Source organism: Pecten maximus, chromosome 13, assembly GCF_902652985.1.
Source record: "Pecten maximus chromosome 13, xPecMax1.1, whole genome shotgun sequence".
Classification (NCBI taxonomy): Eukaryota; Metazoa; Mollusca; class Bivalvia; order Pectinida; family Pectinidae; genus Pecten; species Pecten maximus.
The window spans coordinates 8993180-9014660 of record NC_047027.1 but is presented as its reverse complement, the minus strand read 5'-3'; the positions used below and the strand labels follow the sequence as shown (position 1 = coordinate 9014660).

Below are 21481 nucleotides of genomic sequence, written 5' to 3'. Positions count from 1 at the left end.
ACGTTCCTAATTTTACACACTGGTGTAATTAAGGAAACAGACGATAACATTTTAATGATAATTTTTTGTAGTATGGTTCCTGTTTAATGCAGAACAGATACACAAATATACTGCTATTTTATATCATGTTATCAGACATTGTAGCAGCACTTCAAATATGGAAATTTTCCATGCTGCAAAAAGATTTTTACAAATAAATGTGAACTTTTCAATTTGAAAAAAAGTTAAACATGCAAACTCTCACTATTTAGGAGAGATATTTTCAACTTCTTGGGTCGAGTTTAGACATGAACAGCAGTTAAGTTTTGTTATTGTTCATCAATTTAAGAATTCAAGTAATCCAAAGAAAAGCTGCTTAAGATGAATTAAAATAATATGGCATACAGTCTTATTTAGCTAACCATTGTCACCATCAGATACACTTTTAACAATATATTACTAATCTGTTATTCATGTATTTTAGACTGACAAATAAACTGAAGCTGTCCCCACATAAACGTTGACATGATCGAGTTAAAAATGTGAATGATATCTCTGGTAAACCCACAATAGGCCTAGGAATTTTACCCTAGCCTTTGATCTGGCAGAGTGGGAGGCAATGGCAAAAAAACGGACTTTAAACATGTACAGGATAAATCAATAAATTTGAAAATTGTATATAACAGGAAAACAAATACTAATTAAATAGAAAAAAACTACACCCACAGTTGTTAATTATAAAAACTGAATGGTGGTAGTGTTTAGTGTCAAAACATTTACACACCTGTGACATCATGTACGCCCTCTATCTAATGTCACAACATTTACACACCTGTGACATCATGTATACCCTTCTATCTAATGTCACAACATTTACACACCTGTGACATCATGTAGACCCTTCTATCTAATGTCACAACATTTACACACCTGTGACATCATGTATACCCTTCTATCTAATGTCACAACATTCACACACCTGTGACATCATGTACGCCCTTCTATCTAATGTCACAACATTTACACACCTGTGACATCATGGACACCCTTCTATCTAATGTCACAACATATACACACCTGTGACATCATGTACACCCTTCTATCTAATGTCACAACATATACACACCTGTGACATGATGTACACCCTTCTATCTAATGTCACAACATTTACACACCTGTGACATCATGTACACCCTTCTATCTAATGTCACAACATTTACACACCTGTGACATGATGTACGCCCTTCTATCTAATGTCACAACATATACACACCTGTGACATGATGTACGCCCTTCTATCTAATGTCACAACATTTACACACCTGTGACATCATGTAGACCCTTCTATCTAATGTCACAACATATACACACCTGTGACATGATGTACACCCTTCTATCTAATGTCACAACATTTACACACCTGTGACATGATGTACTCCCTCAAATCCTCAAAAGTCAAAGATATAACAGAATGTAACCTTTGAACTCTGACCTACCTTTTTGGCCCTGACCTCCTTTCTGACCTTGTGACCTCTGAATCCAGCCTGTATTTTAGTGGCCGCTTCGTTAGCAGTTGGGTCTAAATCAGCTTGATCAGCATTAGCCTTGATTAATCAACAAACAACACAACAAACTCATGCAGTGGCAACAAGCTAGTGGCAACAAACACTCGTGGCAACAGTAAACAAGACAACAAGAGCAGCAACAGCAATAACTACCATATTTATCCAGTAATAAGCCCAGGAGGCCGACACATTAATTTGGACTCAAAATAGAGACTGGGTTTATTCAGCCGGGCAATAAAACAGTATTTGTTAATACTTTTACTGAGCTACATTAGATATAGGTGGCTTATTACCAAGCATGGGCTTATAGCTGGATAAATATGGTAAAGTTAACAAAAACTGTAGCACATCAGCCTCTGATAACAGCTTTATTGATGGTTAATAATTTCTGTTAAACAACAGTTTTGTAGAGGGAGTTATTTTGTACTAATTTTCCACCAGCCTTATGGTGTCTGCTTTAATTTAAAAGGGGATATCGTAAATATATATTCTAGTAATCAAAACGAAATTTTGAAAAATATTCTACTTTTATTAAAAAATGAATAATAAAAAACACCTAATAAATAAGAGAAATAACAACGTTTTTGGCTATAAAACATTAAACCAAAACAACATCACCACATTGATACATGACAACAGACTGTTTCTGTGACATCTATTTTAAATTATCAGATACCTGTTAACAATGTTTTCTCAAAATGACGGCCAAAAAAACCAACACTTATATAGCATTATACTTATGAGATAAATTATTTCCAAAGCAACAAGCTGTTAGAGGCTTTCGTGTACTACCAACAACAAGTAGTGTAAGTGGTACATGTGAAAAATAGCAACAGGCTGATAAAATAAGAAAACGGCTGTGGGAATATTTCCCTATATAATTGATCATATTCATTTATTCATTTATTTTAAGTTTAGCCAAACCTGTTTTGAAGACTTTTTAATGTTTTTTCTTGAAAGCGGTCCTTATAAGAATGCACAATCCAAGATGAAGATTTGATATAAATTCACTTGTTTATATTCAAATCTGTAGAGTACCAATCTCCTTGGCCAAACAACTTTTTGTATACCTGAGGTTGAATGAACTATCATTTTTGTATACCTAAGGTTGAATTAACTATTATTTTTGTATACCTAAGGTTGAATTAACTATCATTTTTGTATACCTAAGGTTGAATTAACTATTATTTTTGTATACCTAAGGTTGAATGAACTATTATTTTTGTATACCTAAGGTTGAATTAACTATCATTTTTGTATAACTAAGGTTGAATGAACTATTATTTTTGTATACCTAAGGTTGAATTAACTATTATTTTTGTATAACTAAGGTTGAATGAACTATCATTTTTGTATACCTAAGGTTGAATGAACTATTAATTTTGTATACCTAAGGTTGAATGAACAATTATTTTTGTATACCTAAGGTTGAATGAACTATTATTTTTGTAAACCTAAGGTTGAATTAACTATCATTTTTGTATACCTAAGGTTGAATGAACAATTATTTTTGTATACCTAAGGTTGAATGAACTTTTATTTTTGTATACCTAAGGTTGAATGAACTATTATTTTTGTATACCTAAGGTTGAATGAACAATTATTTTTGTATACCTAAGGTTGAATGAACAATTATTTTTGTATACCTAAGGTTGAATGAACTATTATTTTTGTATACCTAAGGTTAATGAATGAACTATTATTTTTGTATACCTAAGGTTGAATTAACTATCATTTTTGTATACCTAAGGTTGAATGAACTATTATTGCAACTTTCAATGCAGTTTTTTTTTCCATTTTACCTATTCAAAAGTAAAACTGTAGATAACACAATAAATACAAATAAAACACAAAACAAAACTTAAATTAATTCATTTAAATCTATTTTTTTTTTGTAGAACACAACTAAGCACTAAGATTAACACTCCTTCCTGATGTCTTCGTTAAGCACTAAGATCAAACAATATCTGACGAACTGCTATTTTTCTAACTGTTGTAGTTTTTTTACCATGTTAAATTCATAATTTTGAAGAAGTCAGTTCAGAAGACATCTTTTATCAACATTTTGTCCTTTAAAAAAAAAATTATTCAGGAAGAAATTAACAGTAAATATAAGAATTACATCTGGTATAACAAAGTGCCCAATGTTCACATCATGTTCATTATAATGAATCTGTCATGAACAAATAAACTGTTTTTGATATGTGTACTGCCTGTTATGAACGAGTCTCGACTACACTGAGCTGTTATCAGGTTTTTTCTAGATGTGTTAGTGCCTCCATAATAAAACACTTTTCTATTCATTAAAGGTTCCCCAATGACTGCACGAATATGAAAAGCTGTTAGGCAAGTATTGATTTTTTTTAAATAAATTTGGTTGATTGTGGCATGAAGTATTGAATAATTGATAACAAAATCCTAAATAATTTATTGTTCGTACTAGCCATTTTCATTTTCTTGTTGTATGAATATTAAAGAGCCTATTGACAACAATGTTTCCTGGTACTGTATACTGTTATTCTGATAGATGTTACGGGACATCTGATTGGTCAAACAAGATGTTAAAGACCTACTTATTGGTTATAATGTTTAGTTCTCTTTGCTGAATGCTCCTTGTAAACATGGGTTTAAAAAGGTTTCATTTCCTATTCAATCAAGTCATCTACCTGTCAATTAACCCTTCCTATATAAGGGGAGTACTCTTGACATTGAACCCTGAATTTAGACACAAATTATCAGTAAAACTTTATTACTGCTGAAAACTTTAATCAATCAATATCCCATGGAAGTTATTATAACCAGTATATTACATAGTTAAATTATAGAGTTGAAATTCAATAAATAACAAGATTTACACAGAATTTGATTATTTGATGACTGCATCATATTCAATTGTTATGGAAAAACAAAGAGTGGTTTGAATGTACCGGTGTCCTATAAAATTCTGATCCCCATGAAATACCGACCCGGGTCAGTATTTTATGCATAAAATATTGATCCCCCCCATAAAATCTTGACCCCCCCCCCCTAACTGTGCCGAAATAGTTTACATCAGTACAAGATTTAAAGCATTATTAAATCATCTAATCTGTAATTCATTGTTTCCACAAGTTAGCCCAGGTAATACACAGGGTGTCATATATGTGTACATGTGTACCCGGGACAGTTTAACAAATTAATGCACACTGCCCAATACCTATTCTGAATGGCAATACAAAACATTTCTGAAAAATGTATAAGACTCCCATCTACATCCCACCTCTCTACTACCCAACAACTCCTATGAAAAATGATATTTTACATTTTTCTATAATAAAATAGCTATAAATTCCATGAAATGTATAAATGTGCCATTTTTTCCCACAATAAAGGTAATTTTGGATGAAGGGTGCAAATTTGGAATCATTCCAAAAATCAACAAGTGATGAAATGGCTGCCTGCTAACAGTAGGAGTGTGTTTATTAGGGAGTTTCTACCACTGCTTGGTCTAACTTATAAAACAGTAATTGGTCCTATGTGATGCACCACCAGAATATCCTATTCAGAACTACAGTACTGTTTCCTCTAGGGTACTGTATTAACCTATCAGAGTAATGACTCCCGCTGGCTGAGCCTTTAGTTATAATGACTAGGTATCACAACATAGTCCTGTTATCCAGCAAACTAGACCAATGATGTCCACTTAAATGAATGGCCGTACACATGAATATCATATATTTTTGATATGTCAATAGGGAGTTATGTTATACTGGGGCACTTAAACTCCAAATAATTACACTTAAGGTAGAGTGACCCTGCACTATAATGTACCTCTAAGGATGAAGAGTTCTCATTTGTTTGGCTCTTTTCTAACTTGAAGTTGATCCTCACTTACTATATTCAAGATTTCCTTTTTACAAACCGACATGACTGACCTCTACAATGATTTGATTCCCAGACCAGCTAAAGAAGACAGTACAGTTATATACTATACAGATTAAGTTACCGGTCATTGTACTATTGGGGGCAGCACTCTAGTTCTACCTATTTTTATCTAATAAAATTGAATTCCAAAAATGGCATTACAGAAAAATTTAATTCAAACATAAAAGCCAATTATTTCCTTTGAATTCATTTTACTAAGCACCAAATATTCTAAACAAATTTTCATGAAAATGGATTCATTAAATCGCAAATTTCAAAACAAGTCTTTGTTAATGTTTTCAGTCACTTTTTTTTGGGATGACGGCGGAATTTATTCTGAATAAGGTTGGCCGCTTTCTCTACATCAGGGTCCTCAAGGTCTATGTCAATTACCTCTTCTGATTCCTGTTTTGTCACAGTTGTCTCCCCTTGAGCTGCATCTTCTGTGGACTCTTGAACTTCACTCTTACTCTATATTTTGAATTAAATTCAAGATTTTTTATATTATTTTTTATAATCTACCACTAAAACTATGAATAAAGTTCGTGCCATCCAGTAATCTATAATTATATAGTATCTATATATTACAGGACTGTAGTTAAATATAAAATTGATCAGACATCGATTACCTCCCTTTACAGTACAGCTTCCATCAATGTAATCAATTGATATTTACTTTTTCTTTGTTCACCATGAGTTGTAATATGATTTACATACATTTCGCTGTTTTAATACAAATTAGTTTACTCTATCAAGCATGCATACAATTCCCAGTCAGTGTATTGTACCATGATACATTCATATATGTATGAATGTAACTATGCTCATGCAGTTATAAGTAAAATAATATTTTTTTTTCCTTCAAATATTTGAGGTAAACTGTACAATGAAAAACATTGAAATCCATGAAATAATGATGTAGGATTGATGTAGAATAAAGGGAGATAACCTCACACAATGTGACATCAAATGTGAGTTATTTTGGTGTACAAAAGTACCTCATGTGCTGAAACCACAAACAACATCAGCTAAGCAAGCCAAACAAAGCAAACTCAAGTAAGTAGCACAAGCTGTCCACATCTACCTTCAGATCTAGCAAAATCTTACCTTTAAAGGTCAAAGGTCATCACACCAATACATCTTTTTAAAAACCCAATGTCATCATACAAACCTTACCTTATGAGGTTAAAGATCATCTTACAAAACATGACCTTGCACTACCCTTTGAAGTCATCTATTGACCCTTGGTCAATTGTACCTTTCTGTGTTTACCTGTCCGTGATAAATTTCGAGGTCAAGGTCAGTATTTGACCTTTGGCTGCCATTACTATTTTATAACAGAGTCCTGCTCTGTAGATGAAGCCATCACAATCAGGATATGATGAGTAAAGCCAATATATTTCCCAGGCTGTTTATAACATGTGACCCGACTAACCTTGGTCTCCTTGACCTCTTTCCTTGCCTTGTACCCTTTGAACCCTGCCTGTATTTTGACGGCGGCAGCCTCAACCTCGGGATCTTCCAGGTTAATGTCGACATCCTGAGACTTTAGTCTCTCCTCAGTTTCTCTGTAACATCAAAATAAACTTTATAAAAAGTGTAAACCTTGTTTTCTTTTCAACAATTGTAAAACAAGTTTTATCAACTCATAATGAATCACGTCCTGTTTGCCTGGATAGAAAACAATTGGGGGAGGTCTTACTCATAGAGAAAACTAAAGTACCCAGTTAGTTAGGCAGATGATCTCCAAACCTTTTCACATACGCTCTGGAAATTGAACCCTGGAAGTCTAGGTCAATGTCCAATGTTACTTCTGTGCAACCTTGCCACCTAAATTTTCTTCTCACCTAACTTTCTTCTCCATTAATTTTTTCAATAAGTCAAGAAGTGTCAACACAGTAAAGAGATTAAAATGGCATGAACAATTCTAACAAACTCAGAACAGGCGAGCCTACATTAATATAAACTTCCACTCTTTCCTTTAAATAGCTGATCCAAACAAGAAGTTTCCCTATGTGGTATTGTTCAGCAATCACCGATACCTTAGCTGAAATCGTAAAACTGATTATATACTGTCCTATCTTCCTAAACTACTGGCCCTATATATCTTCCTTATATTACAAGTCCTATCTTCCTTAATCCTACCATTTCTGTCTTCTTTAATCCTATAATTACCAGTCCAAGCTTCCTTAATCCTAAGATAACCAGTCCTATCTTCCTTAATCCTATAATTACTAGTCCTATCTTCCTTAATCCTAAAACTAACAGTCCTATCTTCCTTAATCCTATAATTACCAGTCCTATCTTCCTTAATCCTTAAACTACTAGCCGTATCATCCTTATACCAAAATTTGCTGGCCCTATCTTCCTTAATCCTTAACAGAAAAACATTAATGGCAAAATTATTGAACTTTCATCACAGATACATGAGTAACTTTGTAAATCTGTAGCCTCTAAAATGAACATTTATCTTAAGTTGAACTATCTCGATAATCAAGCCTTACCTTCCAAAAATTCAACATATATATGTGGTACATTATTGCTGTAACACAGGACAGAATACCCATTTTAAATCTATTGTCAACCTAATATCTCCAAACACTCAACCTAATATCTCCAAATATTCAACCTAATATCTCCAAATTCTCAACCTAATATCTCCAAATTCTCAACCTAATATCTCAAAACACTCAACCTAATATCTCCAAATACTCAACCTAATATCTCCAAATTCTCAACCTAATATCTCCAAACACTCAACCTAATATCTCCAAACACTCAACCTAATATCTCCAAATTCTCAACCTAATATCTCCAAATACTCAACCTAATATCTCCAAATTCTCAACCTATATATCTCCAAATACTCAACCTAATATCTCCAAATTCTCAACCTAATATCTCCAAACACTCAACCTAATATCTCCAAATTCTCAACCTAATATCTCCAAACATTCAACCTAATATCTCCAAACACTCAACCTAATATCTCCAAATTCTCAACCTAATATCTCCAAATACTCAACCTAATATCTCCAAATTCTCAACCTAATATCTCCAAATTCTCAACCTAATATCTCCAAATATTCAACCTAATATCTCCAAATATTCAACCTAATATCTCCAAATTCTCAACCTATATATTTCAAAATTCTCAACTTAATATCTCCAAATACTCAACCTAATATCTCCAAATTCTCAACCTATATATTTCAAAATTCTCAACCTAATATCTCCAAACATTCAACCTAATATCTCCAAATTCTCAACCTATATATTTCAAAATTCTCAACCTTAATATCTCCAAATACTAGCATAAACAGATGATGTGACTTACTTGATGATCATGGTTGGGAGCTGTCAGGATGTGAACATCAGCTGGTCCAGACATCTACTGATATACAGGACCATTACTATATTACTTTACTATAATAAAACGTGACCAATATGTAATCAGTCTCATTATTAGATTTGGCACAGAGGCATCCTCACTTTACCTCCAGCATCACCTTGATTTCCCGGTAATAAACTATTGCTGTGACAATATAAAGATCTGTGTTTGCTAGTATATTGGTGGACTAAACAGTCTGTTGTCAATTGTGGATTTTACTTCATCACATCAAGCTTCTGTTTGACCTGGTGACCTTTGGTACAAAATGACCTTTTATCTCAGCTGGTCACTAAAGTGCCATTAAACCTCTTCCATCTTGCATCTATTTTAGTGACCTCTGACCCAACCTTTTCACTCTGTTGTCACTAGTTTAACTAACTTCATCTCTTCCACTTTCTGTCTGTTCTGATGACCTCTGACCCCATTCGACCTTTTAACTCTGTTGTAACTAGTGTAACTTACTTTATCTCTTCCAGCTTCTGTCTAATCTTATGACCTCTAACCCCAAATAACCTTTGAACTTTGTTGTTATTAGTGTACTTACTTCATTTCATCAACTTTCTGTCTTTCCTGGTGACCTTTGACCCCATATAACCTTTTAACTTTGCTGTCATTAGTGTACTTACTTCATTTCATCAACTTTCTGTCTGTCCTGGTGACCTCTGACCCCAGCTTGGATGGTCGTGGCAGCATCCTCCTCGCGCATGCCATCCACTTCCTTTTTGGCAGAGTGTCTGCGGTATTCTGTCTGGATTTTGAGGGCAGCATCTTGTTGTTGAGGATCTCCACTGTCTACACCTGGCGACTACAAACACAAACAGAAAGTTCTATAAAGACTTTCCTTTGTATAATGTCTTAGTCCTAGTATGAATTAGGACTTGATGTCAATGTTGAAGTCTATAGTGAGGGTGGGTGTGTCCCTCTTTAAAAGGTGGGTGTGTCCCTATAGTAAAAGTGGGTGTGTCCTTATAGTAAAGGTGGGCGTGTCCCTATAGTAATGGTGGGCATGTCCCTATAGTAATGGTGGGTATGTCCCTCTAGTAAAGGTGGGTGTGTCCCTATAGTAAAGGTGGCTGCGACCTTCTAGTAATGGTGGGTGTGTCCCTCTTTAAAAGGTGGGTGTGTCCCTCTTGTAAAGGTGGGTATGTCCCTGTAGTAAAGGTGGGTGTGTCCCTATAGTAAAAGTGGGTGTGTCCCTGTAGTAATGTTGGGTATGTCCCTATAGTAAAGGTGGGTGTGTCCCTGTAGTAAAGGCGGGCGTGTCCCTGTATTAATGGTGGGTATGTCCCTCTCGTAAAGGTGGGTGTGTCCCTATAGTAAAGGTGGCTGCGACCTTCTAGTAATGGTGGGTGTGTCCCTGTAGTAAAGGTGGGTGTGTCCCTCTTGTAAAGGTGGGCGTGTCCCTCTAGTAATGGTGGGTGTGTCCCTGTAGTTATGGTGGGTTTGTTCCTCTAGCACAATTTATCATTGGTTTCAGAGCTTTAAACAAGTCAAACTCTGACAAACTTTCCAACTAAATGCAGCATCAGTTTAATCAATTTTTTAAAACTTTCTGTGAAGTTTCAATACAAAAAGCAATAGTAAACTGATCGATAAAAAAAACTAATGATTTAAATTAGAAAAAATGTGCATGTACACTCTAACACCTCAAATCAATATAAAAAAAAACTACAAAAATACACTAGAAAAAATGTACATCCTTTCACCTCAAATCAATATCTCTGACTGCATAGCTGGCAATATTCCACTAGGAAAACAATAAAGGAAAAAAACAAACTTGGATCTTCACCATCAGATCAATTCTCAAACCTGGCAGACTGTTCTCACACAATTCTCTCCAGATCGCTATTAAACTGAACATTTACCAACATGTGTGGTATACCACAGCTACGGAAATCATTCAACTTATTCAGAAACACCAAAATAGGCACTGGAACTGCCTTGGAAAATTTCCAGCAGATTTTCATTCATGAATTTTCTTTTAAAATTTCTTCCCCTGGAATATTTTCCCACTAGTATAGTCATATGTAACTAAACCCTGGTAAAACAGTAGTCACTTCCTCAACTGACAAAGCTACAGAAAATGTCTAAAGCTCAATGCTGACCAGCAAACCTGAGGTCCTGAGTTTCATGTCAGTACCCTAGCACTGGACATTGGGGAAATAAATGACCTCCATTAATCTTTTTAACATCTAATACTCAGGAGGAAATTATGAACAAATATTTACCATTGTTCTCACAAGGATAGCTTTTTAATTTTTCCCTGAAGCGGGAGACTATGATCAGCTTTGAACAAACTATGCCAGCAAAATTTTCTCCATGTCTCTTAACTTTATACAGTGATCCCTGAGATTCAATCCTGGTAAAAGTACTTATCTATGTAACAAAAGATCTCAGGACATCATCCTATCTAAGATGTGGTACAATATGATCCAAACAACATTTCTTCAAAAAATATTTCAATCAATTTTCAGCATTATGCTGGATTTTCTATATCAACAATTCTCATCACTAACATGTTTCTAGAACCTGGTGACCTCTGTTTGGTTTCATTTATTTTGTGTAACGTCCTATTTAACCCCCACGAGGATTCTGATCTCGCAACTCAGAGGTGGAGGGCTCAGGTGATAAAGTGTTGGGACATCTTAACCACTCGGCCACTGCTCCCCAGATGGAAATCATTTTTGATATCTCATATTTTCCCCACTTTTGACTAAGTGTTGTACTGTCATTCATACAAATAATGCAAGCTGTTAAAAACATTAAGTAAGATACATTTAGTCTCCTCATTCTCATCAAAAATTAACAGAAAACTTGAACGTGTCTGTGTTCATTGATTGCTGTTGACACATTAGTGCTAACTGACTTGTAACTGCACTGACAAGTACAAAATTTTATAGGAACTGCTGTGCACCTTAGCAATTATCATACTGTTATATAACATGGGGGTATAGCTCTATTATCCTAACATTGCTGGCTCATCAGTTTTGTGTCAGCTAGCTGGTAAAAGAATTTTGCTTTGTTTGGGTTTTTTTATTTGTTCCGGACAATTTTTTGTAAGGGAAGAGATAATCCTCATCCAGTTATATCCCCCCTCTACATGCTGATGTCCACCAAGGGCTTTAGAATTCCAGTTATCCGAAAAAAAAACATTTTGTCAATTCTTCTTAGAAATGTAAAATTTAAAGCATCAATCAGGATGGAACTGAAGATATGAACTTTAACACAGGCCTTAAAAGTCTTTGTCAATTAAGGCTCGTCAGAGAGTGACATTAGCCCTCCTTATTATTTATAAACAAACAAACTCTGGTCACATTCAACAAACTATTTTGACAGAGATAAATGGAGCCGTCCACAGACCTGTAAACACTCTAGCTCCCTACTCCGTCCTGTCTATCAATCAATACTGGAGGTCTGATCAGCCAGATAGACCGTTTGTGGCTAATGAACACACAGTTAATGGCTATATCATCAAATAAACAAATCATGCGTGATATTACAGCATCAAATATAACAACAGTACACACTTGCTGAAAGTCACAAGACTGGAATTATACATCCTAACACAGTCACAAGACTGTTCCTAACAAAGTCACAAGTCTGGAGCTGGACATCCTAACACAGTCACAAGACTGGAGTTGTATATCCTAACACAGTCACAAGACTGGAGCTGGACATCCTAACACAGTCACAAGACTGGAGTTGTACATCCTAACACAGTCATAAGACTGGAGTTGTATATCCTAACAAAGTCACAAGACTGGAGTTGTATATCCTAACACAGTAACAAGACTTGAGTTGTACATCCTAACACAGTCACAAGACTGGAGTTGTACATCCTAACACAGTCACAAGACTGGAGCTGGACATCCTAACACAGTCACAAGACTGGAGTTGTATATCCTAACACAGTCACAAGACTGGAGTTGTATATCCTAACACAGTCACAAGACTGGAGCTGGACATCCTAACACAGTCACAAGACTGGAGTTGTACATCCTAACACAGTCACAAGACTGGAGTTGTATATCCTAACACAGTCACAAGACTGGAGTTGTACATCCTAACACAGTCACAAGACTGGAGTTGTATATCCTAACAAAGTCACAAGACTGGAGTTGTATATCCTAACATAGTCACAAGACTGGAGTTGTATATCCTAACACAGTCACAAGACTGGAGTTGTACATCCTAACATAGTCACAAGACTGGAGTTGTATATCCTAACACAGTCACAAGACTGGAGTTGTACATCCTAACACAGTCACAAGACTGGAGTTGTATATCCTAACACAGTCACAAGACTGGAGTTGTATATCCTAACATAGTAACAAGACTGGAGTTGTACATCCTAACACAGTCACAAGACTGGAGTTGTACATCCTAACACAGTCACAAGACTGGAGTTGTACATCCTAACACAGTCACAAGACTGGAGTTGTACATCCTAACACAGTCACAAGACTGGAGTTGTACATCCTAACACAGTCACAAGACTGGAGTTGTACATCCTAACACAGTCACAAGACTGGAGTTGTATATCCTAACACAGTCACAAGACTGGAGTTGTACATCCTAACACAGTCACAAGACTGGAGTTGTATATCCTAACACAGTCACAAGACTGGAGTTGTACATCCTAACACAGTCACAAGACTGGAGTTGTACATCCTAACACAGTCACAAGACTGGAGTTGTACATCCTAACACAGTCACAAGACTGGAGTTGTACATCCTAACACAGTCACAAGACTGGAGTTGTACATCCTAACACAGTCACAAATCTGGAGTTGTACTTCCTAACACAGTCACAAGACTGGAGTTGTACATCCTAACACAGTCACAAGACTGTTCCTAACACAGTCACAAGACTGGAGTTGTACATCCTAACACAGTCACAAGTCTGGAGTTCTACATCCTAACACAGTCACAAGACTGGAGTTGTATATCTGGAGTTGTACTTCCTAACATAGTAACAAGACTGGAGTTGTATATCCTAACACAGTCACAAAACTGGAGTTTGACATCCTAACATAGTCACAAAACTGGAGTTTGACATCCTAACACAGTCACAAGACTGGAGTTGTACATCCTAACACAGTCACAAGACTGGAGTTGTACATCCTAACACAGTCACAAGACTGGAGTTGTACATCCTAACACAGTCACAAGACTGGAGTTGTATATCCTAACACAGTCACAAGACTGGAGTTGTACATCCTAACACAGTCACAAGACTGGAGTTGTACATCCTAACACAGTCATAAGACTGGAGTTGTACATCCTAACACAGTCACAAGACTGGAGTTGTACATCCTAACACAGTCATAAGACTGGAGTTGTACATCCTAACACAGTCACAAGACTGGAGTTGTACATCCTAACACAGTCACAAGACTGGAGTTGTACATCCTAACACAGTCACAAGTCTGGAGTTGTACATCCTAACACAGTCACAAGACTGGAGTTGTACATCCTAACACAGTCACAAGACTGGAGTTGTACATCCTAACACAGTCATAAGACTGGAGTTGTACATCCTAACACAGTCACAAGACTGGAGTTGTACATCCTAACACAGTCACAAGACTGGAGTTGTACATCCTAACACAGTCACAAGACTGGAGTTGTATATCTTAACACAGTCACAAGTCTGGAGTTGTACATCCTAACACAGTCACAAGACTGGAGTTGTACATCCTAACACAGTCACAAGACTGGAGTTGTACATCCTGACACAGTCATAAGACTGGAGTTGTACATCCTAACACAGTAACAAGACTGGAGTTGTACATCCTAACACAGTCACAAGACTGGAGCTGGACATCCTAACACAGTCACAAGACTGGAGTTGTACATCCTAACACAGTCACAAGACTGGAGTTGTATATCCTAACACAGTCACAAGACTGGAGTTGTACATCCTAACACAGTCACAAGACTGGAGTTGTACATCCTAACACAGTCACAAGACTGGAGTTGTACATCCTAACACAGTCATAAGACTGGAGTTGTACATCCTAACACAGTCACAAGACTGGAGTTGTACATCCTAACACAGTCACAAGACTGGAGTTGTACATCCTAACACAGTCACAAGACTGGAGTTGTACATCCTAACACAGTCACAAGACTGGAGTTGTATATCCTAACACAGTCACAAGACTGGAGTTGGACATCCTAACACAGTCACAAGACTGGAGTTGTATATCCTAACACAGTCACAAGACTGGAGTTGTATATCCTAACACAGTCACAAGACTGGAGTTGACATCCTAACACAGTCACAAGACTGGAGTTGTACATCCTAACACAGTCACAAGACTGGAGTTGTATATCCTAACACAGTCACAAGTCTGGAGTTGTAAATCCTAACACAGTCACAAGACTGGAGTTGTATATCCTAACACAGTCACAAGACTGGAGTTTGACATCCTAACACAGTCACAAGACTTGAGTTGTACATCCTAACACAGTTACAAAACTGGAGTTGTACATCCTAACACAGTCACAAGACTGGAATTGTATATCCTAACACAGTCACAAGACTGGAGTTTGACATCCTAACACAGTCACAAGTCTGGAGTTGTACATCCTAACACAGTCATAAGTCTGGAGTTGTACATCCTAACACAGTCACAAGACTGGAGTTGTACATCCTAACACAGTCACAAGACTGGAGTTGTACATCCTGACACAGTCATAAGACTGGAGTTGTACATCCTAACACAGTCACAAGACTGGAATTGTATATCCTAACACAGTCACAAGACTGGAGTTGTACATCCTAACACAGTCACAAGACTGGAGTTGTACATCCTAACACAGTCACAAGACTGGAGTTGTACATCCTAACACAGTCACAAGACTGGAGTTGTATATCCTAACACAGTCACAAGACTGGAGTTGTACATCCTAACACAGTCACAAGACTGGAGTTGTACATCCTAACACAGTCACAAGACTGGAGTTGTATATCCTAACACAGTCACAAGACTGGAGTTGTACATCCTAACACAGTCACAAGACTGGAGTTGTACATCCTAACACAGTCACAAGACTGGAGTTGTACATCCTAACACAGTCACAAGACTGGAGTTGTACATCCTAACACAGTCACAAGACTGTTCCTAACACAGTCACAAGACTGGAGTTGTACATCCTAACACAGTCACAAGACTGGAGTTGTACATCCTAACACAGTCACAAGACTGGAGTTGTACATCCTAACACAGTCACAAGACTGGAGTTGTATATCTGGAGTTGTACTTCCTAACACAGTCACAAGACTGGAGTTGTATATCCTAACACAGTCACAAGACTGGAGTTGTATATCTGGAGTTGTACTTCCTAACACAGTCAAAAGACTGGAGTTGTATATCCTAACACAGTCACAAGACTGGAGTTGTACATCCTAACATAGTCACAAGACTGGAGTTGTACATCCTAACATAGTCACAAGACTGGAGTTGTATATCCTAACATAGTCACAAGACTGGAGTTGTATATCCTAACACAGTCACAAGACTGGAATTGTACATCCTAACATAGTCACAAGACTGGAGTTGTATATCCTAACATAGTCACAAGACTGGAGTTGTACATCCTAACACAGTCACAAGACTGGAGTTGTATATCCTAACACAGTCACAAGACTGTTCCTAACAAAGTCACAAGACTGGAGTTGTACATCCTAACACAGTCACAAGACTGGAGTTGTATATCCTAACACAGTCACAAGACTGGAGTTGGACATCCTAACACAGTCACAAGACTGGAGTTGTACATCCTAACACAGTCACAAGACTGGAGTTGTACATCCTAACACAGTCACAAGACTGGAGTTGTACATCCTAACACAGTCACAAGACAGAAGTTGGACATCCTAACACAGTCACAAGACTGGAGTTGTACTTCCTAACACAGTCACAAGACTGGAGTTGTATATCCTAACACAGTCACAAGACTGGAGTTGTACATCCTAACACAGTCACAAGACTGGAGTTGGACATCCTAACACAGTCACAAATCTGGAGTTGTACATCCTAACACAGTCACATTTAGACTGGAGTTGGACATCCTAACACAGTCACATTTAGGCTGGAGTTGTATATCCTAACACAGTCACAAGACTGGAGTTGTATATCCTAACACAGTCACAAGACTGGAGTTGTACATACTAACACAGTAACAAGACCTGGAGGTGGACATCCTAACACAGTCACAAGACTGGAATTGTACATCCTAACACAGTCACAAGACTGGAATTGTACATCCTAACACAGTCACAAGACTGGAGTTGTACATCCTAACACAGTCACAAGACTGGAGTTGTACATCCTAACACAGTCACAAGACTGGAGTTGGACATCCTAACACAGTCACAAGACTGGAGTTGGACATCCTAACACAGTCACAAGTCCGGAGCTGGACATCCTAACACAGTCACAAGTCCGGAGTTGTACATCCTAACACAGTCACAAGACTGGAGTTGTATATTCTAACACAGTCATAAGACTGGAGTTGTACATCCTAACACAGTCACAAGACTTCAGTTGGACATCCTAACACAGTCACAAGTCTGGAGTTGTACATCCTAACACAGTCACAAGACTGGAGTTGTATATCCTAACACAGTCACAAGACTGGAGTTGTATATCCTAACACAGTCACAAGACTGGAGTTGTACATCCTAACACAGTTACAAAACTGGAGTTGTATATCCTAACACAGTCACAAGACTGGAGTTGTATATCCTAACACAGTTACAAGACTGTTCCTAACATAGTCACAAGACTGGAATTGTTCATCCTAACACAGTCACAAGACTGGAATTGTACATCCTAACACAGTCACAAGACTGGAGTTGTACATCCTAACACAGTCACAAGACTGGAGTTGTATATCCTAACACAGTCACAAGACTGGAGTTGTATATCCTAACACAGTCACAAGACTGGAGTTGTACATCCTAACACAGTTACAAGACTGGAGTTGTATATCCTAACACAGTCACAAGACTGGAGTTGTACATCCTAACACAGTCACAAGACTGGAGTTGTATATCCTAACACAGTCACAAGACTGGAGTTGTACATCCTAACACAGTTACAAAACTGGAGTTGTATATCCTAACACAGTCACAAGACTGGAGTTGTACATCCTAACACAGTAACAAGACTGGAGTTGTACATCCTAACAGTCACAAGACTGGAGTTGTATATCCTAACACAGTCACAAGACTGTTCCTAACATAGTCACAAGACTGGAATTGTACATCCTAACACAGTCACAAGACTGGAATTGTACATCCTAACACAGTCACAAGACTGGAGTTGTATATCCTAACACAGTCTAAAGACTGGAGTTGTACATCCTAACACAGTCACAAGACTGGAGTTGTATATCCTAACACAGTCACAAGACTGGAGTTGTACATCCTAACACAGTCACAAGACTGGAGTTTGACATCCTAACACAGTCTAGAAAAACAGTAATTTTTTAGCTAGTAATAGTTCGAACTCTGGCTGTTTATAACAGACACCATTTCGGATAGTTCAAACTTGTCAAATGAAGAACGTAAAGTAACATTTTTTCTGGCAAACTCCATTGAAAGCTCGCGACGACCCCGATGACCGGCCCAGAAAAATTGCCAAGATTTAAATTTGATCAACAAGCACGTTTAGGTTATTAGATTGTATGCGTGATCATTAGAATGCGTCTGTGATTTAATATATGCCACATATTTTAGCGTTAATTTAGTTTTTGTTACATTGCAAAATACACCACGCACGAGACAGTTGTTTGCAAATGTAGGCCCCAATAATGTATAAATAACATGCGATATTTGTATTTGTGCTGTGTATGGCAAACTAAGAAATCGTCCGTGAATTTTCACATATAACTAGTGTTAACTTAGCATTATGATTATTTAATTGTGACTGGACATCTCTTAAGTACTACCAATCAAAGTATTACCTGAAAACCTGCGACCTCACACTAGGTAAGCATGCTACGCGAGGTGTCGCCTGCGGTATAGTTGAAAGGATCGGCTGCCCGATCGTGCTGAGTGACGTGAAGAGCATTCATATCCAGTCAAAACAATCCACAGGTGTCCCAATTAGTGATGGATAATTTTGCAGGTATCAACTATGTTTGGTAGATAATACGATTGGGCATATTTAAAAGCAGACATGTTGATGTTCTGACCTAATTTTACCAACATATATCGCCTATTTTTACAGTAGTGCTTTCGTAAACGCAACAGGTTATGTAGACTGCTTTTGATGTATTTAAGAGACCATTTATTATAATAATATAGCGATAGTTTCTCATTCAGATAAAAAATATAACCATGCAAAGATTACACTGTACAAATGTTTAACTTTTGTGTCACAAATGAAACGTGTACGGTACTGTTTTGGGGCCTACTGACAGTACTGTAGCTACGCATTGCCCGAGCGGCTTCGCGCAATAACCATCATAATTATCGCGAAATGAAGAACGTTAACGATCAATTAACATTGAATTAAATGAAATACTATCATTTTACTTACTTGTAAATGTGCCATTGTTCAGGCCGCCGTTATTACGTATCAGATTTACGATGGATGTGTTTGTGCCTAATGATTTTACTCTGCCGAGATTTTCACCGATATTGATTCGAATAGTTCGAACTCGCACTTATTTTCTGAAGCATAATTTCGAATAATTTGAACAGGTTTGTCAATATTTATTTAATTTTGTTCAAACTAACCGGAGGTTTACCCTATATATACATACCCTGAAGGCTTACCAAGAGAGCTTTTATATAAGTTATATATATATATACATACCCTGAAGGCTTACCAAGAGAGCTTTTAAATACTCTGAAGGCTTACCAAGAGAGCTTTTATATAAGTTATATATATATACATACCCTGAAGGCTTACCAAGAGAGCTTTTAAATACCCTGAAGGCTTACCAAGAGAGCTTTTATATAAGTTATATATATATACATACCCTGAAGGCGTCATTATTGTAGAACCGATCCTCCATTCGAGCGCCATGGACAGCAGGATCATGGCCGGTCTCTGTCAAACAGAAAAATAAACAATAGTGACTTATTTTTTTATCATTTAAATGAAGACGACGACAACGACGATGACGACGATGATTTATTAGTGAGCCAGTGCTCTGGTTATTCTTACTAGTGAGTGTTCTGTGTGTAACATATACTTATTATTATTCATAAATCATCTCCCATTAGTACTTTAACATAAAGTTCTCAAAAAAGAAACCTGCCTTATAAGCACTTTTTCATTTTATTTTTTCCCTCATTTGTTTTTTCACTTCCTTCCTATCCCTGATCAGACCGCTCTGCGACGCCACCACATCAATCAATCAGGTCACTGACAGATAAAAACCAATATGTTTGAACTCTAACAAGAGTAATTGGTTTCGACAAACATTTAATTGAGGGGGATGGCTACAGAGGCATAAAAAGCTGGACAGTAAAAAATCAAACACTTCACACATGATTGCCGTTATACATGACATGCAGGCTGGTCTAGGAAACAGCCAGCTTCAGTAGGAAGTAGTAGCCAGGCCCTTTAATCAATACACCCTGGCATCAGTACAGGACCAATATCTATACTCCTAGCTAGCATTATTTATATCGTCACACATGTCTGCCTAAAACAATTCTGACTGTTCCTGTGAAATTTATCCAACACATGCAAGTAGCTTCTAAATTTAAATGATATATGTATAGTTGGGTGATGAGATATACTACTCAGTTACCAATGTTTGAAAAAATTGCCACTGAACACCATTCTTATATATATACAGTGCACATTTACATGTAAAACTATAGTAGGATATTACTCTTCAGACAATTGCGATGGAGTCTTTTTTGTCTAAACTTATCCAATTGGTGAAAGGAGAAAAGGACATTTCCAGGAGCAAATTAATTTCAGACTTAAATATATTTCAGTTGGAAAACTGGGGCTCAATCTTGGCCCCACCCCCCAAAAGGCCATCAGAAAAAGTCCTGAACACCCTGTGAAAACTGTTGAATGATTCAGCAGATCAATGCTGTGATGAAGACAATTTGAAATATTTTAACAGGAAGTGGCAGCCATCCTTTTTATTCTGTCAGCACGAGGTAAAACGTTCCTGACAGTGGGGTCTGGCATTGATCCGACACAACCTGTATGACGCTCAGCCACAGTGTGGGATCAATGAATACCTTAGTGCTGTACGTGGGACAGGGTTTTATTTTGAAAGGCTATCACCCATTCTGTACATAAAGCTGACATCCAGGTTCAACCTCTAACACCCTTCATATTCCCAGACAATGATGTCTGTATGTTGTAGAGGTTTTTACTTGTAAGACCATCCCTCATTCTATAGGTCAACCCTATGATATTACGACCCATAATTACACCCATCATATCTTCAACCTCATGACGTTCTGATCATAAAAGTGATGACTTTAAATTATAGCTTTATGAATATCTTTACAGGAACAAATTACATGAAGACTGATCTCTTTGGCATCATCAAAGATGTGGCCTTTACATTAGGGGATAGTGTGACCTTTACACATGCTCCTATAACATTTAACATGGCTGTTTGGAAGTAACTCTCAATGATTACAAAC

At 37.1% G+C, this 21481-nt stretch overlaps 1 protein-coding gene across 8 annotated transcripts in view; it reads right to left on the bottom strand.

Moving 5' to 3' along the window:
- The window catches only part of LOC117341050 (titin-like), a 111022-nt gene that overhangs the window by 44219 nt on the left and 45322 nt on the right, over positions 1-21481 (bottom strand). For 4 of the 8 annotated variants that reach the window (XM_033902867.1, XM_033902872.1, XM_033902873.1 and 1 more), the window contains exons 2-6: positions 19840-19910; positions 9465-9643; positions 6883-7015; positions 5841-5918; positions 1476-1583 (exon numbers count right to left, since the gene is read on the bottom strand). In XM_033902867.1, the coding sequence (XP_033758758.1) occupies positions 1476-1583; positions 5841-5918; positions 6883-7015; positions 9465-9643; positions 19840-19910 (569 nt within the window). Of the gene's footprint in view, positions 1-1475; positions 1584-5840; positions 5919-6882; positions 7016-9382; positions 9413-9464; positions 9644-19839; positions 19911-21481 lie in introns of those variants that run through there. The other 4 variants (XM_033902870.1, XM_033902874.1, XM_033902869.1 and 1 more) reach the window with 3 other exon arrangements.